The sequence below is a fragment of the Dermacentor silvarum genome, chromosome 11 (genome assembly GCF_013339745.2).
Source record: "Dermacentor silvarum isolate Dsil-2018 chromosome 11, BIME_Dsil_1.4, whole genome shotgun sequence".
NCBI classification, from domain to species: Eukaryota; Metazoa; Arthropoda; class Arachnida; order Ixodida; family Ixodidae; genus Dermacentor; species Dermacentor silvarum.
Window position 1 is genome coordinate 19259401 of NC_051164.1, and position 26904 is coordinate 19286304.

General features: G+C 43.9%; 1 protein-coding gene across 1 annotated transcript in view; it reads left to right on the forward strand.

Moving 5' to 3' along the window:
* The window catches only part of LOC119433735 (DNA-binding protein SMUBP-2), a 64472-nt gene that overhangs the window by 34873 nt on the left and 2695 nt on the right, over nucleotides 1-26904 (forward strand). Inside the window, exons 11-16 of the mRNA XM_037700994.2 lie at nucleotides 5244-5362; nucleotides 8923-9017; nucleotides 15837-15960; nucleotides 20180-20356; nucleotides 23142-23328; nucleotides 25588-25705. Coding sequence (XP_037556922.1) covers nucleotides 5244-5362; nucleotides 8923-9017; nucleotides 15837-15960; nucleotides 20180-20356; nucleotides 23142-23328; nucleotides 25588-25705 — 820 coding nt within the window. The remainder of the gene's footprint in view (nucleotides 1-5243; nucleotides 5363-8922; nucleotides 9018-15836; nucleotides 15961-20179; nucleotides 20357-23141; nucleotides 23329-25587; nucleotides 25706-26904) is intronic.

Here is a 26904-nt window from a genome sequence, read left to right on the forward strand (position 1 = left end):
GAACTTCTATGTAAATACAAATAAACAACTATATGAATCAGGTAACATGGTTCAAGGTGATCGAAATAAAAGCAAAAATGGGCAGTCACGTCAATAGCGCAGAGAAAACATCACAGGATGCAACATTTATGACATAGAAGACAGTCTAAGTAGAATTCCGTTAATTTGACTTCAGTAAATTCGATTTTTCAGTTAAGTGGATCCCGACCAAAGGACCCGGCCAGTGCCTATGCATTTTTATGGGCCCAAAATTTCGTTATTCTGATCTTAAAACTGGCCTTTGTCGGATAATTAAAATTTGTCCTGTCAGCACATGTGCCTGACCGCTATGGGGACCCCATTAGAGACCCCTTCAGTGGCAGCATCTGTGTCGGCGTAGCTTAGGTAGGGGACAGTGAATTCGTTAACCATAGTCATCTCCCACCGAGAACAAAATTTTTGGCCTGCCCTAAAAAAAAAATTTCAAGGAATAACCGTAGCTCACAATGTCTGATTACAGCATTATCCGACTGTAACGCGCGCTTTTTTTTTAGTAGAAAATTGAGTGGGAAATTGCCTTCGCGGTGCAAAACAAAAGCCGCCTTCGGGACGGTTATATGCTTTACCGCATAGCTTTGATATATTGCGGCGAAGTTGACTTTAAAACCGGCCGCACCATTATGCAACAAATATTTGACCTTTACCCATTTTCTAAAAAATCGGGTATGCATTAGATTTATACTTTGTTTAGGGGCTTTGTTATCATTTGTATGTTAGTTTTCAACTTTGTACACATAGAAAGTGGGTGCGCGTGTTTGGGGGCGTGTTAGAATCGGGCAGTTACTGCCAAATGAATTAGCGGTATGTTCTGGCGTTTTTTCTGTGTCTTGTTTAATTCGACCTGCCGGATAATTCAATCAGTTTTGTTGGTCTCGTCAGGGACGAATTAACGGAAGTCGACTGTACTACAATCATAATAGTTCTTGGAAATAAAGGCCAAGGCTCTCCTTGATCGATAGTCTGCGCATACCTGCCAAGTCTCACAAAATTTCTGTAAAATTGAGGCCACAGGAATAATTTAACCAAAGCCTGGCTGAGCAGCCTGGAGAGCTGTTTTACAAGGTGTCAGCAGTTGTGCTGGGATGAGCATGTGCCAAAAAGAAGTCTGCTAGTGGACCGACATAGTGGTTCGAGATTTCTAAATATATTAATGCAAAGCATTTCTTGCCTCATTCTTTGCACTTTGTGGCAGGGTAGGTAGCCAGGTACATCCCAGTCTCCCCTCACTTTAATAAATAGAAAATAATGTGTGACCCCCAGTTGAATCGAACCTCTGCCGTCGAGCACAGCAACCCGGTACTCTGGCCATTCGGACACGATTGCATGCATACTTCTCTCATTCCAAAGCCAGCCAGCTCTTTGAAATACTCGGCCCATGCGCCTCGTGCCGCTTCCTTGTCTTCTTTTCTTGTGACAACTCGCGCTCTCAGGCACCGCGTTAGACTGCGCAATCTCGGGAACCGGCCCACTTCCCCGGTACTTTCCTCGTAACACGCAATGTAGAAATTGAGTGATGTTGTACTAACTCCATGATTGACGATGCTAATGTTGCTTTGACATTTCTTCACCGGAGTTCAAATGCCATCGTCGTTTTAACATACACGTCACAGAGCAATAGGTACGTACGATCGCATAACACGTAGGATGACGTCACATTCCGTGTTTTTCTTGCTTATGCTACTCCACTCCCTATGTAGAAACCAACGATTACCTTGTTGGAAGCTCACATTGAACAGCCAGTGTAGAAATCATGCCGTTGCCGCCATACAGTCGTCTTCTACGTGGTTGCCATTGTGCTGCTGTAATCACTGTCACTCTCGCAACCCACACACACAACTAGGCAATTTACATAAACAGGTTAGTTCACATGGTATCACTTTGCAGAACCCCAAACAATGCTTGATAGCCAGGTGCCTGCAAAATGCTTCACCTAATGTCAATTCCCACCATGCATGGGATCTGCAGAATGTTTATTACATTTTCATTATACAGATACACAGTATACAGGACTGATTAGACCCATAGCCGAAGGCTAGTCTGAGATCTAAAGTTAAAATACATAAAAGCTGCTAATAAAAACAAAAGGCATATACAGTGTAACCCCGTTGATACGTTCCTCGCTGCTGCGTTTTCCCGGCTGCCACGTTGCGTTTTCGCGGTCCCGAGCTAAATCCTATTGACTTTCATGTATTAGGTTCCCCCTTGATACATCGCCAATCAGTAATGTTTCTGCATCTTACGTTGTGTTTGGACATGGCGGTCGGGTTTGCAGTAAGTGACCAAAGTTTGCAGTAAGCAACCAAAGTTGCACAAGCCCATTGCTGCACATGTGCACAGGCGAAGCACCTTAAGTGAAATGTGCATCAGTTAAAGCCTACCGGGAAACACGCACACTGGGCCAGATCCACCGAGTGCAGCATTTTATTTTGGAGCCAGCAAGGGTCGGCAATCGCTGGTTTTCTCAAGTCAGCTTTGCCATAATGGAGCTGTGTTATGCAGTGAAGCATAAAATATTGCGATCAAGCATATTAAGAGTTTAAAGGAGTCACTGTCGCGAAACATTGTACATGTCCCTTAATTATACACGCATGCACGCACTGTCCTTGGTCATGGTACGAGCGCTGAGACGTCTAATAACTGTGCTGGCAGCCATTCAAAGCTGTTTCTGGCTTAGCTGTGGCGATTTGTGGCCTTCCTCACAGAACTTTGCGTTTTGCCTGGCTGTTACATTTTTATTTTGCAGTCCCGTGAAAAACGTGTCAACGGGGTTCTACTTATAAATTTTTTTACGGAATACGTAGGTTAATTAAAAAATGCAATATGTGAGACTTAAAAACATGACAGAGAAGTGAGAATAAGCAGGTTCAAGATAAATATATGAAAAAAGGACACAGAATATGTATATGTGTGAAGGGTGCACGTGCAAACTATTGTGAAAAAAACATTTTTTTAAGTCACAGCAATCAGAATACTAATACACACAATAAAGAGTGTTCATGTTCTGCACAGCGGATATGGCGTTTTGATGCTGAGCACAAGGTCAAGGGTTTGACCCCCAGCTGCAGTGGCTATATCTCAATCGGGGCGGAGCGCAAAAGTGTTTGTGTAATAAGCTATGGTTGTAGGTTAAGATGAAGTTTTACCTCAGGCCGAACTCCAATGCCGCCTATTGAAATACATGTGAAACGCAGAAACGCTTTTCTGAGATAAACACTTGGCCGATTTTAATCAAACTTGTTGCATTTGAGAGTGAAAGTTATCTTCTAGTGACTGTTGGAAATGGAATTTTGATTTAGGGCCTGAACTTTGCTAAATGAATTTTGAAAAAGTGGTAAGTCTGGAAAATATAGAAGCACAAAGTTCACAAATTTGTAGCCCTGCACCAAGAACAGATATGGCAGTTCTATAAACTGCATATGTTAGAGCACCCAAGGTGGACAAATTTGATATCAATTTACGTCTTACAGAAATTTGTTAAACTGTTTGCATGGGTTTTGCAAAAGTCCTACTCACATATTAGTGGTGTATTTGATAGCCAGGTATATTACATCAGTTCTGTCCGCTTTAGATGTACTGTTAGATGCAGTTTACAGAATTGTGATATCTTTTATCGTTGGTGTGTTACAGAGTGTTAAACTTATTAGTTTTGTTTTCTGAAAATTTGCAATTTTGAAGTTTTTAATTAAATATCCATCACCTAAATCAAAATATTGCTACCAACAGTCACTAGATTTTAATGTTTTCTTTTAAATGCAACAAGCCTCATCAAATTTGGTGCTGTGGTTGCCGAGAAAAATGATTTCTCCTTTCCCATGTATTTAGATAGGAGCCCCCAAGCTGAAGCTTCCTCTCACCGATTAAGAAACCTCTGCCGGGCAAAGTTTACTGCGAGCCGAACACTGTGGTGCGCATCATGGACTCTCTGTTGCTTTATTAATCACTCAAAGCATAGCAAAACAGGCAAAAGGGAGCACGCACCACTTTTTCATATTAATTACTGGAAAATTGATGCTGCTTTAAGTCACGCCATTCAGTGCTCACCGCCAAAGTTCCCAGGGGAACGTGCGATGCAAATTTTCTCAAATCACTTGACCCGTGAAAATTTCCGGAGTTAAATTGCAGCTTACTTGGGTGCTTCGTGGGCTCTCTACATTCCTGCGTCATAATAATTGACAAGCTTTTGCTGCGCACCAGCTGGGCCATCTGCAGTGGAAGGCTCTGGATTTACTGATTTTGACCGTCTGAGGTTCTTCAGTATACACCTAACTTTGAGTGCATGAGTACGGCTGAAGGAAGATTGTCCTCTTTTTTATTATTTCTAAGACACTGCAGCTGCTTCTTCTGCCGTTTTTGTTTCTTTTCTCCTGTTTGTCTTTGTCCTGAATATCATCCTTGAATGCCACATGGAAACTTGTGTCACTTATCTGTACACATCTGTCTTGTTTTATGTGTTTCAATTTATCTTATCATTCAGTGTGTGTCTTCCCACTGGCTAATGTGCATGGAAACAGGCCTACACTAAGTTGGAATGTTGGCCCAATATGCTTATGCACATTGCATGCATATTTTTAGGAGGAAACACGGGATAACGGGCTTGTATTAGGTTCAGCTGTTGGCCAAGCAGTTTTCAGTGCTTTGCACACTTATTTCCAGGAGAAAATAAAGATTGAGCATGTGACTTCGAGCTTATCAGTGGAACACCGTAGTGACTAAGCCACTGTGTTGGGTATTTTGGTTCCTAAAGCTGCCTGTTGTCCTCGTAAAATAACCTATAAAATGGCAATGATTAGTTGAGGCTGGCATTATTGAGGGAAGAAACGCCCCAGAAGGTTGTTTTTCTTACTTTTAAAAAGCTTTATCATTCACTCATGAGTAGACAGCACAACAGACTGGATGAAAAAAAAAATGAAAAAGAAAGTGGTCAGTCTTGGCATCTGCTATCATGTTCAGTACGAGCTGCAACGCATGAGCCATGGCTGAAGCGTTCTTGCAATCAAGCTGGTGGCGCTGACATGTGACACTATAAAAGAACGTGGACAAGGTTTTGCCATTCCAGATATGCGCATACCCTCCATGCTTTCTGCCATCTCCTTCCTTCATGGAGCCTTTGTCTTTTCCATGATTCAAGTGTTGCTGAGTGCAATTGTACATCAAGTCTCGACTGCCTTGTTTTGTGACACTTTGGGAAAACTTGTTGCCACTAGGGATCTACCTGGAGTGGAAGACAACGATGACACTGCACTGCCTCTGCTTCTCATCGACACGGCCGGATGTGGAATGGTTGAACTGGACACACCGGATGATGAGTCCAAGGGAAACGAAGGTAATGGGCGCACTTCCTGTTCCAGTACCGAGCCGTTCTCCTACTTGCATTCGGGCAAGTGTGAGTGCCCCTTGCAGTTGAAAATGTTTCCGAGAGGGTTTAAGCACAGGGGAGTCATGGTCCGGAAAAGAAAATCTTTCGACAGATAAAAATGACTTGGAGCACCTGTGACAGGCTTTCTCAATTTGGGAGCTGCAGTTCACCAATATCCCTGAAAAATATGTTTTGAAGCACATGACTCGTCTAGCTAAACCACTGCCTCATTGGTGCTGAAATTTCGTGCAGAGATATCATTTAGCAGTGGTTTCAGTTTTATCCAATTCCAAATCCAAAGGGCGCACAGTCTGCAGCGATACCAATAAAAAATATGTTTTATTTTGCTGCAATTGAATGGTGACATCCGCTGTCACCTCCACAATGAAAGGCGCTTCAGACTGCATAGCACTACGCTCCACCATGCGGTGCAGTCTTGGAGATCATATTGTGGGTGCGGTGTTTCATTATATGCCACAAGATAGCGCTACCACCCTATCAATCACAACATTTCTGCACTTTTGCTTTTGCCAGAGGCACTGCTTGAAAGTGTGACATTTGAGTAAATTCAGCCTGTGGTCATTGTGAGTAAGTTTGCATAGGAATATGGCGTAGAAAGTGGCAAGGATTTCTGAAAGTTGAAGGAGAGAGCAGATGTTCTTTTGAGCGAAACCGTAAGGTTCCCTGTAGAGAGCACGTCAGGAATAACGTCAGGCACAGATGTTCATGACAGCATCATCCATTGACAAAGTAGATTTGTTTGCCAAGTTCAAAAAACATTGCGGGGCCTCTTTACCCATTTGCGGTTATGAGCATTTGTCCATTGTGCATTTTGCAGAGTTCTAGTCGGGAACTATTTCATGTGCTTTGGATGCCCTGAACGAAGAGCACTCATGTGAACAAGTGCATAGTAAGATTTAAGAAAGGTTTCTTCACTCTCGAGGCTCTTGACCAACTTGACTGGGTAAGGAGAGGGTGAGGCGAGAGGAGAGGGTGGGGGGAAGGAAGGGGGGGATGCGATTCGTTGTTCGGGTTTCGGCTTGTTTTTTTTCTTGATTAAATTTGATTTTCAATTCGAGATCTACTATTCGGTATTCGCACACCCCTGGTTAAAAGTGATAAAAGTCGATATAGGGGCACAGCTAGCATGTTTTATGAGATATAAGATGTGAGTGCTTTTTGTGTGGTATAAACTCGCACGTGAGCCGCAGCCGTACTTGAAAAACAAAAGCGTTTATTTTAAGAATGCCATAGATTAAATAGCTTTGGCGGTGGCGGGTATCAGCACGCTTGGTGATAACGGAAAACGAACACAAAACTGGCACATGCTCTCTTATGGCACACACACGTCACTTTGCGTGATTACACAATCACAGTGTGTCATGTGTGTTCCTGAGCTCAGTCCTCGTTTACCAGCACTGTTTTCATTTAATGTGCAAAATGTGTCTGTAGGATGATGGGACTCGGAAAGGAGTAAACCCACTTTGTCTGATATGGTGGCCTTGGATGAGACGGTTGTGTTGATCACAATTACCTTGTGCCTTTTGTTTTTATTGCAATAGCAATTATATGGACACTTCAACCGGATTTCTGCCGTTGGCGTCGCCGTCGCCGTGAGGTTCCCTATAGATAAAATCTTCGCCGCGCGCCGTATGCCCTAGCGGAAGCGTGCGGGGACGCGCGCTATCACGGAGAGCGAACGCACTCAATCTCCCACGTGCAAGCAAGGAAGCGGGAAGCCAGCGCCGGAGGGAGCCGGGGGTGGCGCACTTCTACTCTGCCAACAACTGCGCTCGTCGCTCGCCCGCACCGTCTCTTATCTCCACACGGCTCTGACCTTTATGCGCCGTGCATACGCCACTCAGTTTCCGTTGAGCGATAGACCGCACGTACCTTCGCCCGCTGCGGCGTATGCTTGCTGCCAGCGTTTTGACAGTCGTTGTCTGCAGTCATTCAGTGTGATCTATTCGTGTTTGTTTGTGCGTGCTCACACCACGCTTGTTCATTCAGTTAGTAATAGTCGGGCCACATTTTCCAACGCACGCTACACATGCAATGCTGCCCGGATCGGCAGTGCAGCGCTACAGGTGTGTCCATTCGCACGCGCTGCCCACGGGAAGCGCTTCTCATCAACACCACCGTTTCACATGCGCCTTCTCGTGGTCATCGAGTCTCTCTTCATGTCGGTCTACTTACGCCGCAGCACACCTGCTTACTTAATCAGCTCATGTTTACTACAATTCATACTGCTACCAAAGCCGCTCACCTTACTTCGTATGACATTGCTGTGTTGCTATCGCATTCATTGGTTCTCCCTTAGGGCGAAACTGTGACATTTTTTTTCTTTTAACAGCGAAGCTGTTTAAGCCAGCTGTAATTTGTAGGTTCGTATCAAGAAACTATCGTCATCAGCACTGAAGATAGACATAAAAGAAAATAAACTTTCTTGCCGAGGCAGGATTCGAACCCGCGTACCCAGGTCCTAAGGCGAGCGTCGTAACCACTAGGCTATACAGCCACACTTGTAGAGCATGCATTTATGTGAACCATATGATTGCGTTCGAGCGCCGTTGTCTTTGTCCACAGCTTGCGCGTTCGCACGCGCTCGTGCCAATGCTCTGCGAGGTGAAGAAGAGGTTTTGCGCGCTTTGCTCCGGAGAGAGATAAAGAAAAAAAATGAGAGCGACAGAGAGATGCATTCACGAAGCGAGTCTGCTGGAACGCATTGTCAGCATTGCAACGCGCTGGAACGCGGTGTCGGTGTTGCAAGCTGCGCTAAGCAACGCTCAGTGACGGCTGTTAAGTCGGAGACACGCGAAAGGACGTTATCATCATCATGAGTAATAAGATGAAAAGTATGTGCGCACTTCCGGAAAATGCTGGGCTACGATCGCCCAGCGTCGCTGTTTCAAGCCTTGCGCGGCCGAGTGCAAGGTTAAGCTTTTTTTTTTTTTTTTTTAATAGTGTTGACAATATCCTGTGATAATATCACATGCGATTGTGAAGTATTAGTTGCATCTGTGACAGGCAAACAGGCTTTGAGTCAGCAACCAGTGCCACCATTTATGGAGAAAAATTAACCAAAAGGGCTCATTGTGGTATCAGGCCTCGCACGGTGAGGCGGCCGGACGCGAGACCTACGTGGTGAGGCCTAACGGCTGGGGCGCTGAGCTCCACAGAGAAAAGGGATGACTTCTTCCTTTGTGGACCAGATGACGACTGAGTTTATTTGGACAGTGGGAAGGGATCAGCGCGAACACTGATTACAACATTAGGCGCGGCTGGGTGCCAGTGGGCAGGATCAATTAAAAACCGAAATAAGGCAGAATACAAGACTCATTCTCCTTGTTCTATATTAACAGGGACTATGGGAAGGCAGAGACGCATAGAATGCATAGATGTTGCATTACTTCCAAAGCTTGTGTAACTGGCTGAAATGCTCTCCTCTCTTGCTTACCTGCAGTGTTTTTTGACTATGAATTTGTGTTTTCTGTTTTCTCAATTGATCAGTTATTTCGTTCCTGCAGGGGAAGCTGACCTTGTGTCCATTCATGTTGAACGGCTTGTTTCAAGTGGCGTCCCAGCCTCTGAAATAGCTGTGATCTCACCTTATAACCTCCAGGTAAGAAATAGCTGCCACACTCGTTACTTCGCACGCCTTTAATAGGAAGCTTCAGCTAGGGGCTCCTATCTAAATAGAAGGGAACAGAGAGATCGTTTTTCTCAACAGCTACTGCATCATATTTGATGAGGTCTGTTGCATAAAAAGAAAAAGAAAAAAAGAAACTTAAAATTATAACTGTAGGAAGGAATTTTTTTTATTTATTTATCGTTTTTATTTATTAGTTACCTGCATCACCTCGTAGGGCATTACAGCAGGGAGGTTACGAACTTAACTAAATACATGAACAAATTATTTCAATCCGTGGAAAAAAGCATCATTTTCTGTGATGATCGATGGCAAACTGTTCCAATCTCGAACAGTTCCAACAAAAAAGGAATAACGGAAGACGTCACCCTTTCTAGAAAATTCCCTGACCTTCAAACAGTGGTCCAGTCGCTTAGATATGTAATGTGGTGCCTGGATATATTGTTTGCAGTTTTTACCTGTTTTAGAATAATAAATATCGTGAAAAGATTTTAATCTGATATGCCTTCTACGATCCTTCAGCTCTTTCCATTTAAGTTTATGTTTGCTTTCTGTCATGCTAAGCTGCCGGCTATAGTTACCAAGAATAAATCTAACTGCCCTATTCTGGATTTTTTCTAATTTATTTATAAGCTCAGATGTGTGTGGGTCCCAACAAACACATCCATATTCAAGTATTGAACGTACATGACTGAAATACAGCTGCGTTATTGAGTTACTCGGTAAATGACTAAAATTGTGCCGTAAGAATCCCAAAACTGATGCTGCCTTATTTCCAATATAGTTAACATGCTTGTTCCATCGTAAATCAGAAGTAAGAAAGACACTTAGATATTTAAATTCCTTTCTTATGTTTAGAGTAAAATCATGAATTCTATACCTATACGGATGTTTAGCTCGTTTTCTTGTGAAGGTGACGTGAACAGTCTTGTTTATATTTAATGACATATCCCAACGCACGCACAAGTCTCAGTCAGTGATTTTCTTTATTGCTCAAAATTGCAAAGTTTCAGAAAACGAAACTATAAAGTTTACAACCCTGTAACTGAGCAATGAAAAACAATATCACAATTCTGTAAGCTGAACCTAGTAATACATCTAAAGAAGACGAAATTGACATGTTCTACTCTAATTTGTTGGTGTGCATTTGCACCTTAGTTTTAACAGTGAATCCTGAAATTGTAATTGGATCTGGTTGGGAAGCAAGCACACCACATTAAGAAAGGAAAAGCAAGTTGCTTCCATTGCCTTCATTGGACACTTAGAAACCACGCAGCACGGTAACTGTTGGTCAGGCGTCAATTACGACTGAGGAAAAGAACTGGGTATACAATCGCAATATCTATAATCTCTCACTATTCAGACAACAAAAAACTTGCAGTTTTGTTGACATGGTATGGCAAGTAGTGAAAAAACGGGACACAAGAATAAGGGAACAGAAGACACGGGCACTGTGTCGTCCATCTGTTTCCTTTATCCTTTATCCCGTTATTGTGCTGCTTACCATATTATCGTCTCCCAACAAGTCCGGCTAACAACCACATTGCAGTTTTGTGCATAATGTGAAGCAGTGGTGTGATAGCTGGCACAATATTATACGCAGTAAGTCTTCCTTTGCTTCGTCAAGTAATCATCTGTTTTGTCAAGTAAGCAATCTGTTTTCAAGAACACAACTTTCTTTGCTGTCAACTCTAATCCATGTCGTTTTCCTTTGTGTAAGGTGGCGCTCTCGGGTGGTAAACCGTTGGAGAGGAGAGTCTTGGCTTCTTCCTTTTCTTTTCTATCCTGCCTTTTGCTTCTTGTTGTTGCCTCTGCCTAAGTACTTTCAATATGGTGTTGGTTTAAAGATCAGCTGCAGAGCATGACATCAGTCAATCATTACTCTCCAGGTGCATTATTCTTCTTGGTTGTAGCATCTGCAGAGGCGTAATATTGTGTGCCATAAATCTTGCATGCTTTCATGTTGTATCGCTTCGTGTAGACATTCGTAGATGCATGCACAGCAATCTCTTGTCGAAAACGAGAAGAAAAATCTATTCATTGCAAAGGTTGCCCTGTTCGGTGGTGAAGTGTCTTTCTTCTCTTTCCCGCTGTTCTTTTCTGCATTCTACCGCTGGCTTCATTTAAATTCTTTCAACGCTGCTTTATGAGTGAGCTGCAAAGCATGGCTTGAGCTTTTAATATAGCAGCATGACCGCACTCTCCAAACGTAGTGTTTTTCTCTAGTGCAGCATCACACAGCGGCTGAGAGGTAGAGCCTCCAACTGCTACTCTGTGGGGCTAGAGTTCAAATCCACCCAGGACACTGCACCTGTTTCTCACTTCTTTATAAACTCGCAAAGCATTCTGAGATTCCTACAAAGGATGCTGGTGGACACTGATAATTCTATCAAGTTTTGCCACACGGGACGTGGAAATTCAGTGACACCAAAACCCAATAAAGTGTGCGGGTTGCACCATCGCATTTTGAAAGCTTCCTGTCAGAAAAACACATCGCTTGAATGTCTGTCAGAATACAATTGTGATTGTAAAACCAAAAGGGACCAGCACGACAACTGCCTAGCATCACAAGCAAAATAAATTTGGTAGTATAGTATTAGTCTCCGAGACCAATTAAGTGGCATCATGAACTGCTGTAGCCATTGCATTCACTTTGTTTAACCAACCACCTAATTTTTGTAAATTGAAAACGAAGCCACTTTCTAGGAAAACCCTGCTAGTAGACAATTTGGTCCGTGCAGTTGCAAGAAAAAATTTGAAGACCAATGTTGCTGCAAAAATATTATTGTTTTTTAACAGCGAAGCTTTTTAAGCCAGCCGTAATTTGTTGTTCGTGGTTCATATCGAGAAAACAAGAAAATAAACTTTCTTGCCGAGGCAGGATTTGAACCCGCGAACCCCCAGTCCCAAGGCGAGCATCCTAACCACAAGGCTATACAGCCACGCTTGCAGCGCATGCATTTATGCGAACCATATGATTGTGTTCGAGCGTCGTCGTCTTCGTCCACAGCTGGCACGTTCGTGCGCTCATGCTCTCCGAGGTGAAGAGGTTTTGCGCGCCATGAGAGCGAGAGAGAGCAAGATGCATTCACAAAGCGGGTCTGCTGTAACGCATTGTCAGCATTGCAATGTGGTGTCGGTGTTGCGCTATGCAACACGGAGTGATGGCTTTAAGTCCAAGGCGTGCGAAAAGAAATTATCATCATCGCGAGTAATGGGATGAAAAGTTCGTGCGCACTTCCAGAAAATGCTAGGCTACGATCGCCCAGCTTCGCTGTTTCAAGCGTTGCACGGCCAAGTGCAAGGTTAAGCATTCTTTTTTTAATGTGCTTTTTACCGTTCCCTTTCCATTGTGGTGCATTTCGATGGGGACGAAATGTGAAAACACCCGTGTACTTAGATTTAGGTGCACGTTAAAGAACCCCAGGTGGTTTTCCGTAGTCCCCTGCTACGGCGTGCCTCATAATCAGATCGTGGTTTTGGCACATAAAACCCCATAATTTTTTTTTTCTTCTTTTTGCAGCCTCAGTTGCAGCCTGAAATTAATTGTCACAGCTCAGTGCATGTGTTTGACCAGTGCAGTATATTGAAGTAGTCCCACGTTCCAGAGCTAGGTTAAAAGGAATATTAATTTTTTGCGCGATGCTGTGTTGGCCAAAATTGCCTACGACTGTACATTTGGTAATTGTGAGCGGAAGTCCTCAATTATTTGTAGCTTGTGTGTTTGTTTATTTCAGGATGAAAAAAAAAAGTCTAAAGTTACGATAGCTTTTCCATCAATGTTTTGATTGTGCAGCAGTTGAATGCTGTACTTTGCCACTTCAGTCGAGTTGGTGAAATAGGTCTTCATATAGTATAGTTATAGCGAAACTCTAGCGAAAAAGCTTGGCGAAAACGTTGCAACTGCAAAGGCACCACCACGTTGCAATTCTCATTGCACAATTAATCTCATAATGGCTATAATTAATCTTGCATAACGCTACAAAATCCTCAAAATATAATGCAAAAATAAGCGTCTGCATGTGACACATGAGTGTGAACTTATTTTTTAGACAGCATTTTCGAGAAAGATCCGGTGGCTGTTTAAAATTTGGTGTGCCTTAAAGGGTGCGCTTGTCTTAACCAGATGGCACCACCTAGCTGCGCAAGGCTTGGCATTGCATGTCTCGTTTGAATCACATCTTGTCGTCTGCGCTTGCTGTTGATTTGTGCGTGGGACTCAACTTTAGCTGTGCACGTGACAAACACAGCTTCGTTAAACCTCATTGCACAATCATTTCGTACACTGTTATTTTGCTTAGTTTGAGCTTACATTGGGCAGGTGCTTTAGCAGCTGAACAGACATAAAATTGATGTATCATGGTGCACGCCCGTGTGGTTGCCAAATGCGTGTGCGGGTGCAAAGGTGAGCTTTTCCTCTAGAGTTAGTTGTACATACAGCGGAATCTCTTTGATACGGTCTTCACGGAAACCGGAAAATAAAACGTATCATCCGATTATCCAAAGCATGCTCCCAAAAGTACGAAAATAGGCATACTCGGTGACAAACTCAATAGCAAAGGTTCATGAGGTGTCGAGTGATATCGCTGATCCGCATAAAACATTATGCGAGCAGCAACACTCGATGCCACACGAACCGCACCGTTGTTAACATGGAAGCAGCTACAGTTAAACATGCTTATAACGAACCTCCATATAACGAATTCCTGGATATAACGAAGTTTTTCTATTCCCCACCGTTACTCCATAGAAGCTCATGTATTTGAGACCTCTATATAACGAAGTGGCAGCGGGAAACCCCCTCGATATAACAAATTTTCCCCTCCGACAACCTAGAGATTTCGCCCCAAATTTTGTCATTTTTGCGCGAGCAGCAACCAGAAGCACCTTCTCCGCCGCGACGGAATGCGAAGCGAGCGCACGTGTGCCTGCGTGCGAGCGCGTGCGAGGTGGGACTGCATCCCTCGACCTGGCGATCTTGCCGCCGCGGGCGTGACCTTTCCCCCTCCCTTCATTCAAATCTGATCCTGCCGCTTGCTGCAGCTGGCCTAGCCCGCCCAGCCGGCACTCTCTCCTTTTACAGCTGATGTTGCCGACGCTCTGGTACACGCTGTGACACATCACACTCGATGAGCGCGGACATGCGCTGTCATATGCTGGTGGCGTGTGGAAGCGCCGCTGGAGAAGCGAGCGAAGTGACCTCCGTGCTGTTGTCTATCGCTTCAACGCAAACTGAGCGCCGAGAACACACAGCACGCACAAAGCTACGAGCCGCTGGCGCACCTACACTGCTAGACTCTGCCCCAACGCAGATCGCTTTCAAGATACGGCCCGCGCGACCGCACGCCGCCGCGCAGTAGGCAGTTGATGCCAGAGTACAGTACAACGCCGCCCCGCTATCCCTCCCCCCTCGCTCCCTCGCAGGTGCCTCGAGCGCAATGGAAGAAGGAGCGCTTCCTCCCTGCTTTTCTAGGCGCGCGAGATTTAAACGTGGTCATCGGCTCCCCTCGCGAGTTTTCACTCGCAAATACAGCATAAGGCGTGCGGCGACTGCATTATCGCCCTTGGACTTCATACGGAATATCTATGAGCCAAAACCAATTTTAGGGCCATAACACATCATAGACACCGTCTTTATATAGCAAATACGGATCTCAAGGGCCATACTTTTGTTGGCAGAAACCGAAAATACGTCATAGTTGTCGCCCCCGGCACTTTGGGCGGCCAATGCCATCGTCAGGCCACCAAGCCAAGCGACATGAAAAGTCAAAATGGGTGCTCGGGCCGGCGCGGGGTGGCAGTTCACAACGTATTATGCAGCAACGGTCCCACAGTTGCGACGCAACAGCGGGGTTACCAATGCATTGGGTTCTATGGGAGCTGTGCTGGGACAGGCTGAAAATGATGTAACAGCCGGGAAAATGCAGCCCCCGGGAACGTAACAGCGGGGTTCTACTGTAACACTATACGACGCTACGACGCCATCGTGACGCTTGCTCTTCGTTTCTGATGCCTCGCGCTTGTGCAAAATGATACGCGTCCACGCATCCGGTACCTGGTGTGACATTCCAAGGATGAGTGCTTCGGGGAAAACGGAAAACGGGTGCGCGTTACAATTGAAGGCGCTTAGAATCGAGTAAATACGGTAAGCGTTTCTTTTTCGAATTTTCGTGCCGAACCTGCATATAACGAAATCCTCTTTATAACGAAGTTTTTTGGCAATTTGTTAATTTCGTCATATCCAGGTTTAACTGTAGTCAGTTTGTGCTGAACTTCCTGCTTTTCAATGTCTGTAAAGAAGTTCTCCTGGAAGTTGAAAAAAAAAAAAAAAAGAAGCCGCCATTTCTTCACCCAACTGAGCAGTGGTGCACCGCCAGCTGGTGTGGTCGCACTGCAGCAGCAGTGTTTTACCACTGGCGGCCTGCCGTGTGCATTATTCCTCCAGTGTGGCTGGGGCTTAACACGTTGTTCGTGGGTCGTTGGGATGTTATTTAAGCTAGTACAGTGGAGTATAAAGCTGTGAGTTTTAAAAATACCAGTAGTAGCCAACTTCTGTAGTTGTATTATCCACTTTCAGGTGATAACACAATTGCAATAATCGTATGAAAATACATTGCTCCAGTGGAACTTTGGCCAGCAGAAGAAAAACGTATTATCCTGAAAAACGTATTATGCAAAATTGTATCAACGAGATTCCACTGTACTAACTCTATGCTTTGTATGATGTGCAACAAGCTATTTAATCACAAATGTGTTTTGGGATTTAGTGTGTCTTGTTTGTGCTGCATTCAGGTCGAGCTCATAAGGCTTCGCCTCTCTTCTCGGCATCCTGGCTTGGAGATCCGATCGGTCGACGGCTTTCAGGGTCGTGAAAAGGAGGCCGTTGTGATGTCATTTGTGCGCTCTAATGACACAGGTAAGTTTTGGAGATTAGCTTCGTGCAATTTACTTAGATATACTTGCTCATTTTATCTTGGGAACAGTTGTTTCGTTTAGTTTGTTGTTGATTTTTTTGCCGCGAAAGCAAGACACACCAAGTTCCAATTTTAAAAAGCGGGCAACATGTAGAAAAGTGAGAAATGTTAAATTCTGCATGAAGAGAAATCATGTACCACTGTGTCACGCCAATTATATAATGCAGTTAAGTGCAGCTTGTTTACACAGCACTTCTCATCAGCTGCATTTAAGGTTGTAAAACTCTATCGTACTGGGTACTTCGTTTCTGTGTATCCACATTCCGACTGCCATAATTGTGTCAGTAGTGCTTAGCCACATCACTTAACTCTTCAACTGCCAACGACAAGTTAGGTCGTCATGACAAAGGTTGCACTACCGTGCAATTTTCACACATAAATAATATGCAATGTTTTTTCTATTTCTTTTTTCAACAATAGCAGTAAAAGCGCTGTAGGCATTCCTGGTATTACAAAAAAGAAAAGGCCGCATATATGCAGGTTTTAAAAAAGTCGCATTTCTCATCAATTTCTTTACGTTGGCATGGGAGTTAATGGGTTAATAGTGTGTTTACCCCCTACGGTTGCTCGGTGGCCATGGCATTGTGCTGTTCAGCCAGAGACCACAGGTTTGATTTCAAAGGGGGCGGAATTCAAAAATGCTCATGTACTGTGCCATGGGCGCACACTAACAAACCACAGCTGATCAGATTTAATCTAAAGCCCACCCACTACAAAGTCACTCGTAGCCAGATTTTTCTCTCGCAGACAGTTGGCCGCCGGGTAGCTGCCATTGGTGGGCAGCTGCTGAGGTAAGCCTAGCAGGGGCATCAGCCAAAGTGTTTGGAAGTGCGTATTTACCACAGCTTTCAACTTTATTTCCGCATTTATTTCATACCAAAGCACTTCTATAAAGCGAAGTGATGAAATGAGTGACGAAAATTACTTCTAAGTAAAATGAAATACCTACTGATAGACTTGCAAAAAAAGGAAAGGAATTAAAATAGTGGAGGACAAAATGTCATATTTAAGTGTGAGGCTAAAAATTTCAGTTCAAATTTATAAGTGCTGCCAGTACTTTGAGACTAGTGGCATGGAAAATTTTCATTTACCCGAATGTAGCACGAAGCTATAAAGGAAAGCTATACAGGTTTCCCAGAAAGAAAACTTTACAGCTAAAGAAAAATTTGCCCCAGTTTGAGGATCAAACCCAGAAGCAACTCTTTTTTTTTTTTTTTTTTGAAGCAGTCGATCTACCATCCGAGCTAACCAGGACGCTAGCCAATCGCAGAGCAAGGCCAATGTAATCAACAGCATGGGGACACGAACCCCGTATTCAGAAATGCACCTTAACTTAAAGCTACAACTTGGCTTGGTTGAGTATTGCTGAAGATAATACCTGACATGAACGCACCTAAGGAAACAGAATGAGTGTCATAGGCATGTTCATGTCCGGCATTATCTAGAGCCGAACTTAACCACATCAAGCCGTAGCTTCAATTAAGACACATTTCTGAATATGGAGGTATATATGGCAGATTGTGCATATTAGAAAATTTCCACGCAGCACATAATGCCCCCCTTGCTATGTCTGATGAAGGTCATGATCTGAGAAAAGTCCCTAAAGAGAGTCTTTGATTCCCCATTGCTCTAAACTAGATGTGCAGTTCTCGCCTCTGCTGAGCATAGAGCTGAAACATTGTCAGCACATCTGAGATCTCTTTATCTCGTTTATCACGAGCTCATAGTAAAGATTCAGCTCCCCCACTTTTATGTAGGAAGCGACTTGTGAAGGCCACCTCTAGCAGTAGTCGACAAAACAAAGTTTTCACGTCTTTTGTTAAGTTAACAGAAAGTCTGACCTTTAACCCCGTATTCTCAAATGACACTCGACTCGTTCTTTTTTCACTCCATGGTGATGATGATGATGATGCCTATTGCCATCTCCTTTGAAACAGGGTGGGTACAAATGTTCACTTAGCCTGCTTGGTTTTATGAGGTTCTACTGCATCTATCTCTATCTGACCCTTTGTCTATTTGATGTCAATCTTAAATTTCATATTTAAAACCTCTCAGTATATTGTACCATTACCTATGCCTGCAGTGATTCGGGCTCTATCAATCTCTTCCCTGCTTTTTTTTTTCACCAATACTCTAATTGTCTCTTATCTCGACTGCTGACCAGTTAATCCTTCCACCTTTTTTGAATCCAAACACTTCTGCAAGGTGGACACTCCCTATGGGTCTCGTTCGATAAATATCTTGGCATTTCATTACGATGTGCCGAGTCGTTTCCAGGCTTTTTTTGCAGCAAACACATGCCTCATCTTGTGACTCATATTTGTTCTGGTATGTTTTTGCCCTCAGGCAGCCAGCTCGGGCCTCAATTAGTAAGGCACTCCACTTTATGTTAACGTATAGATGTTCCCTCCTGATTTCTTTCTTTCCATTCTTGTAAAGCTCCATGTTCTTTTTGTTTCCACCCTTTACATCCAATTTACTGTCTCTGTTTCTCTCACTTTCTTTCTAATGACTCCTGGTTGTCTATTTACACTTTCAATTACTCTGTACTTGGTTGCCAACTTTCTTGACCTCTTCCTCCATTCCGTGTCCATGCTATTGAGGTGCAGATATTTCTGCACTTTGGCAACCCATTTAATTTCATCCATATGCCTTAATCTTTCTTCAAAACTACCGTGTTTACTCGAATCTAATGTGCACTTTTTTTTCCGATAAAACAGGTCCAAAAATTGCGTGCGCGTTAGAATCGAGTACGACCCTAAATCTGCGTTACCATCTAGCTGTCGGCATTTAAAAATGGGCGCCTCGCACGTGCTTCGAGCGTAGCTACACTCTAGCCTAGCTGCCGTAGCTTCCTCCATGTGCTGCAGTACACGTGCTTAGGCATTAGCCTACAGTCTGTCTTACCGTTTTCTGCGTCTGCTTTATCGGCATGAAGTGCCGAGTTCATAATAATGCCGCATTTCAAAGGAAAGTGATCATGTGGGCGGAGATGGACAGAAATCGGGCCACATCACGCGCGTTCGTAGAATCCGAAATTTGCGTGCTGGTCTGGCGCCAACACAAGGAGAGGACTTTCGCCAGCAAAGCAATGCGGAAGGGTTTCAGTGCACCGAAGCAGGACGTATTCTGCGACGATCCACTTCGGTGATACGATTGTCTTGGCCCTACCTTGAAAGCGATCTGCGACGGGGAAAGTCCCGCTGTGCGCTGCGTTTTCGCCGCCGCGTTTCGCATTTAAGCGAGAGGCATGCTAGCACGAAGGTCAATTCGCTCGCCGCGCTTCGTCACTCCAGCGTTTTGACAGCGAGTTTCCGCGGTCAACAGGCGAGATGTGTTCATGTTTGTTGGTGTGCGCGTGACACCGTGTTTGTTAATTTATTCAGTAAGCGAATGTTTGCTTATACGGTCGATAAAACTGCTATCTTTACTTCGTATAGCAGTCTGCTAATTTGCTATTGGAATCAATGCTTCGCCTTTCGGGCGAAACTGCGACTTTTTTTATTTGTCGTAATTTTAGTGCATCGGGAGTAAATATGTTTTTCCAAATGAGAGAAAGTTGTATTTCTGTATGAAAGCATGAGGTGCGCGGTACTGTAAAGGAATTTTTATTTTTTTTTTTTGTTCACGGAAAACGGGTGTGCGTTACAATTGAGGGCGCGTTAGAATCGAGTAAATACGGTAGTCTTGCTCTGCACTTCTCTGACTTCAAAAGAGGTCCAACCCATGTCACCTTGCACTGCCTCTATTGTGGTTTTGCCGTGGGCCCCCAAAGCCACTCGCCGTGGACGATCAACGAAGCGCAGTGATCACTTCTGTCGAGGAGCAGTGCTGCCATCCACTTTCTAGAGACGAGGTGGAGTGTCGAGTGGAGAAGGAACATTGTAGAATGTCGGAGTTGGTTTAGGGTCCACTGCATACAGGGATCGGATAATTTCATGGTTCTGTTTTAAAGCTACTCATTTTTGTGCTTCATCAGTGGTCCAAGTGGCATTCCACTCATGTTATCAAAATCGACCAGCTGTGAATGGCGGATGATAAGGAGTATGATCGAGCAGAGGCAATCCTTACATTTGACCAGCCTAGGACTGGGACAGATTTTCTTTTTTCGTGGCTTCTGTGTTTTAGAAAATGTTCACAAATGAAGTTGCTGTGTCTCAGGAACTGTTGGCTTCCTCGCTGAGGATCGGAGGATCAATGTGGCGGTGACGAGGGCCCGGCGCCACCTGGCCGTGGTGTGTGACAGCACCACCATGTCGAGGCACGACTTTCTCAAGTCGCTCGTTGACTACATTGGCGATGAAGGGGAAGTACGAAGTGCGCGGGAGTACACGTCTGGTAAGTGCACGCTTTGATGCTATAGTTGTCGCAGAAGCTAGTTTCAAACTTTTGTCTGTATGATAGCAAATTGCTGTGGTTGAGCTGGAATTTCACCTTTTTATCTCTGCCATTAATTAAGCAAGCACTTGCATGGAAAGACTTTCGTGTACCATACATTGGGTGCACAATAAAGAATCCCAGGTGGTCAAAATGAATCCGGAGTTCTCTACTAAGGCGTGCCTCATAATTAGATTGTGGTGTTGGCATGTAAAACCCCAGAATTTCATTATTGTATTTACTCGAATATAAGGCGGGGTTTTTTTCCCAAAATTTTTACCCCACCCCCCGCCTTATATCCGAATTTTGATTTTATGTGTGGCTTCACGGCAGCGTGAATTTCACTTTACAGTGTGACTTTACGGCAACGCACACGGTGGTGCCGTCAAGCCACACTATAAAGAGAAATGCGCGCTGCCGTGAAGCCGCACTAAAGGCAAAATTCGCATATAACCCGCACTCCGTGTGTTGAAGCTTCCCCCCCCCTTCCCCATTTCATGGTCGACATTTTGCATTTTGGCTGTGTTATTAATTCAATATTTCAGGCGATCCCCGCCAAGTCCCGATAATCCGTCGCCTATTCTGTATTGCCTTCTATTGGTGTGCATACTAAGTTTTTTTTCCTGGGTCATCGAATTGCACCCTCGCCTTATATTCATGACCGCCTTATAATTGAATAAATACGGTAATTTAAACAGCAAAAGTTTCTGTGCCAGATTATAGCAAAAGCTTGTTGCACACTGTTCATTCTGGTAGCAGTGTCTGACTAAATCAATGTTTTATGGTTATGTTTTATGCTTTTAACAGCGGAGCTGTTTAAGCTCTTGGTTAGGTCGTGTAGTGTGAACAAAAAACTGCGCCTGACGATGACGTCACGGCAGGTTGCCTAGCAACCACCTTGCGGAGCGGCATGTGCTTCGCCTCCTCTCCGTCCCGTGCACATGTTGCCTTGACATGAAACGTTAAGGAGAGGGACGGAGAGCATGCGCATGGCGTACGGCTATGCTCGGGAGAGAGAAAGAGAAAATAAGAGCGAGAGAGAGAGAGAAAGAAATTGTAACAGCACCAACGAGGCAATGCGCAGAGCTGCTGCCGACGCCATCCGCATTTCCCCGCGTTCGCGCCGAACGCGCGCGGTGTCCGTGACTGCAGCCGGCGCTCTGGCAGCAGCTCGGCAGGTTTTGACCAGCCATGCCCTGGCAAGTGCGGAGGTGCAGCTTGGCCATGACGTCACCGGGAAGATAAAGCTCGGAGCCGCTGCGACAGCAGAACTCTCGTTGACTCTGTGGCAAGTACATGTAGCCTTAACATGGGACTACCAAAGAAGATCCGGACACTACCGAAGAAGAAGCCGCTCATCTTGAAGTGCGTCGCGCGGTCGAGCTGATTCAGAATACCGTGCCTAGCAGCACTTAGCATTTCCCAGAAAAACTTAGCCAAGCCAAGTAAAACCTGGAAGAAGCTAGATCGATCACCAGCTCCGCTGTTTACTCCAGCCTTGCACCACTAGTGCAAGCTACCCACATTTTTTTTTTTTTTTTTTATGGTTGGAATCAGCTAGCGCAAGACAGGGGTAATTGGAGATCACAGGGAGAGGCCTTCGTCCTGCGGTGGACATAAATATAGGCTGATGATGGTGATGACGGTTACAAAGCATTGGAGCCATGTCACTGTTGCCGTTAAAGTCAAAGGGGTAATAGCAGGCCATACGGTGCTTAATGGCAATCTTCTATTGCTTAGAAAGTATTACTTTCCCTTTTTCTTCCAAAAAGCAAGAGTGTTTTTGCATCTTTATGGCAGGTGGTTTCTGTGGGTTATCGTGAGCTTGTTATAAGGCCAATCTGCGCAACAGACAAAAGCAGTTAATGCGCATCACATCCTCGGCACCGCTTGGCGTGGTCATCGACACCGCACGCGTCGACCACGGTTGGCGCCGACGGTAAAGAGTTCTCAAATCGGAAGTTCAATTGCAAGTTCGCGCGACGTGCCAAGTTCGTCTGTGTCAAGTTCATCTGTGTGCTCGCGTGTGGGTAGCGAGGTCCCAACTGCGCGAATCTGCGTGCGTGAACAATGAACTCAGGTATTCAATGCAATCAGTGTGCCTTCCGGTGGCTAATGAGACCGATCTTCGCACATGCGCTCATGCTTTTCACATGTCCTGCTGTTGTAGTTCCCTCTGTCCGCATTGAGTTAATCGTTTCAATTGGTATCGCCGACCTGGATGAACCTTGTACCGATCGTGCACCGTGGGAACAATGGGCACGTCAAGGCACCGACCACGGCTCAGTCATTCACAGATGGTATCGATATTCGAAAAATCGAATATTCGAGACATCGAATATTAGATATTCGATTTGGTAATAGAATTATTGAAACGTTTGCTATTCAATTTGAAATTAAATATTAGAGTATTCGCACACCCTTACTTTGCATACCACAGTACTAATATGGTATAGTGCGGTTAAGCTTCAGTTTTGAAAATATTAATTCACATTTTGAATAACTAAACATTTAAAACATTGTCTGCAGTGCTTTTTCTAAAAAAATATTGTAATAAATAAGTTTTACATTCTTGGTCAGAATTCTGGATAATTGCGTAGCATGGGAGGGGGTTAAAATATTCTGGGTGGTCAAAATTATCTTACAGCTTTTCTTTGCAGAATCCCACCCTCCTTGAGTTGATTTGGATGTTAAGCCCAATCAACGAATCAATCAATAAATAAATCAATAAATAATTTTTTTGCAGACCTCGAACTGTGTTCATCCACACTAAGGCCATCCAGCTTACGGACAACGGAGGTGAACAAGCCGGCCAGCAAGTCCAAGTCCAAGTCACGGCAGCAGCCAGCACAGAATGCCCAGAGTGCTCAGGGCATGAAGCCAAGGCAGGCCTCAAAGCAAAATGGCGCTCTACGTTCTCAGAGGACAACGGAGTAAGTTTTGTCAGACAGCAGACTTCAGCGATTCCTTCAGCTCTGAATTCATTTACTGCAACAGCAGCATTCCCTTAGACCACACCATGTTATTTTCGCTGGTCTGCTTTTTCCTCAAATAACTCCGTTCACCCACTACCTCCACATTTCCATTGCTACACAAAAAGATGTGCCAAATGTTTTTTAGATGAAGGACGAGAGGAGAGGTATATATTTCAAACTTGCCTTTTGTGGGATACACACTTTATTAGCAGTGGTTTAGCTTTAGATGCAGCACTAAAGCAGCAGCCGCAGCAGCAAAGTTGAAACAGCTGAGACTGACAACCAGCGCATTGTTTTTTATCACAGTAAATCTTTAAGCAACATTGCTGTTGCAGATTTCGCATGTTTCAGCAACTTGTCTATATCGACTTTTACGGAGAAATCGCCCCTCTTGCACCGTTTCACCACCGAAAAACTTCTAACGTGACGTACAGAGACCGATGATCGAATCTTTTTTGCGAACAGCATTTTTCATAAAACTTCACGCAACATTCGTAAAACTGTAAAATTATCCCAAATTCTTAAAGTTTACAAAAATTCGGAAGAGTTGCCAGGTATTCTACAACTCATTGTATGGCGTTAGTGCTGCTGGTACAAGGATTGAAGAAGGTATCAACAGGACATTCGCTGAACTCGCAAGTTATATTTATTAGGAAAATCCGTTAGCATATAAAAAAAATGGTCAGGTGAAAATTAGGAAAGAATCGTGATTGCAACTGCGCTGCAAACATAAGTGTTAAAACTCATGGAAATGTGCACATGCTAGCAAGCAAGATAGCTAAGTTCTTTATCACTGAGATTCGTAGACACGTGAAAACACACTTGTTGCCTTTTCTTCTAACATGAAATGCTTCAATGACCTCACGGGACAGCTGCTGACCATGAATGGACAAAATAGCAATGTCACAAAAAATGGGGCAGTGCACCTGCACATTCGGCAATGTGCAGCGAGATGGGAAGGGTTGGAGGCAGAAAGTGAACGCTCTTGCAAACTGATGTTCACACATCTTTTGCTTTGGCTTGTGCCTGTTTTTCTACATGTTAGTGGCAATTGATTGCCCAGTTTTCCATGCTGACGCCCAATAACTGCTGCCTCCTTGGCCGTTCAATTCCCCCATAGTGGGTGAGCAATTACCTTAAGGAACAATAAATCAAACAAGCAAACAAAATGTTAGTACCAATCATGAGAGAACACTGCTGTCGCAGCGAGTGAGTTCAGGGTGGGATTAATAGTTGCAGTCTACTGTGTGTGTTTTTCTTTTTTTCCTTTTTTTTTTCTGCGCATACACACGGTAATCAGTGGGTTTGTAGAGCAACTTCAAGGAGTCTGTTCTGTGCATGTAGTAGAGTTTTTTTTTTTCTTCTATCATGAAGTCAAACCACTATAATACTTTTTCACTATATAAGTCAAACCTCACACAAAAATACCTTCGTTATAACCGAAATTCGTTATAAGCATATATTTGCTACATACTGATATTGGTGAGAAACACTTTGTATTTACTTTGTTATATCTGATAATTCGTTATATCCGTGTTTGCTATATCTAAATATGACTGCTAAGTCCCACCAGGAGCCAGACTCATGGTGGAACTCCAACAGTACGAGTTTCTTTGGTGTCCCGTGGTGATATGTCTTTGCTCTACACATTTGTTGACAATGGTTCATTGTAGCGATGCTGTTTGTTTTTGTTGGTTTTATAGTGTGTTTTTTTTTATAACATATGTAAGTATATATGTTCACGTGTTTTCAATAAAGTGTCAGTTGCGAGTCGGCGCTCGTCCTTGTGTTTCTTCTGTCCATTCGTCTTCAAATTGTGCTGCTTTTCACAATACAATTGGCAGGACGTACGCCAACTACCAACAGAACTTTATTCACGGAAAACATTTGCTTTTAAGTGGACCATGCAATTATGTGCCTCATCATGCAATTACTTGAGAAGGAATTGTTGTTTTTAGATGACTGTCTTGATTTACATTCATTGCATCATTTTTAGTGCTGCGTGGCAATGATTCATATATGCCATTTCTTTTTTAATCTTCCTTTCTCCTGTTTTCCTTCGCATGTGTTTGTTTTTCTTGTGTGATCTTTTGATCTTTATCGTTTTGCACCATTTGTTCCCCTTTGTAAGGAACGACCAGCTAGGTCAAAATAAGATTCAGTTTAATGTTGCTGTGCCAAGTATGTTGTACTAATTGTAAGTGTGACACCTCATAGGGCAACAACCGAGCCGTCTCCGTGGGAAGCTGTGGTCCAGGGCTTTGCTGACTCTACGGACAAGCAGCAGTCACTCCCAAGCTCCCTGAGTGCCTACGAGAGACGCATAGTCCATGAGGTGGGCGTAATTCTGCATCGTTGGTATTGCAATGAGATGGAAGAATAAGGGGAACCAAGGTGCTTAGTTCTTGTTGTTAGTCACAACTACATCAAGCCAGGGAAAGCATAGGGGATGCTAATTGTTGTTAAATTTGAAATCTAGAAATAATAAGGAAAAGGCAAATGAAATACAGTTTGCCACACATGAGAGCAGAACTCACATCTGGTTTGTGGTTTATCGTTGCTAAGCAGTTCTCCTATTATTGGCTTTACAACACTCCTTTGTTTCTTCGAAAACCATACATGCAATTTTCTTGAGTTTGTTTCTTTTTCTACTTTTTTTTGCCACGTCTGATTTGGGGTGCCAAGTTTATGCATGAGCCTTGTCTTATGTGCCTCACCTGCGGGCACGCGGTATAAGTTGTCTGCAGTCACCAAGTCACCTGGAATGACTAATGCTTCTGAGGCAAGTGTATGTTTCAAATGTGCATAGGCAGTCTTTGAAAGCGTGTGAATTCTTTCCAAAGATGTACCAGGTCAGTGAATTCATAAAGAACTGTCAGATGAAGTAACCAATACCCAGTCCCTTCATGTTCCAGCTACCACCTTCAGTGGCGTCAACACCACAGCCAACTTTAAAATGTTTCTTTATGCCAAAGGTCACCTAACCACATGCGATCATCCCTCATTTCTCAAAAGCCTGTGCGCCTTGGACCCCTCAGTGTTTAATTGCATATTAGCCCTTTCCTTGTTTTTCGACTGACATTTCCTGGTGCGACTGTACAAAAATCGCCTTATCATTTTAGCTTACTTTGACTGTTGTAGGCTGCTTTAAATATGCTAAGTTGCCTTTTATTCATAGTGGTACTGTCTGAAACTTGGTGGTAAGGTTCGAGCCAAATCAGGTGTGGTACCAACAGGTCGGATAGTGGCAACCAGAAATTTCGAGTACAGTCGACTTCCGTTAATTCGACCCTGACGAGACTAACAAAACTGATTGAATTATCTGGCGAGTCGAATTAAACAACATGCAGAAAAAAACAGCAAAACATACCTCTGATTTATTTGGCAGTAACTGCCTGAATCAAGCGTGCGCCCACTTTCTATGTGTCCAAAGTAGTAAACTATTGTAGAAATGACTAGTAAACCAATTTATAAATGACATCAAAGCTCCTAAACAAAGCAAAATCTAACGTGCACCCGAATTTTTAGCAAGAA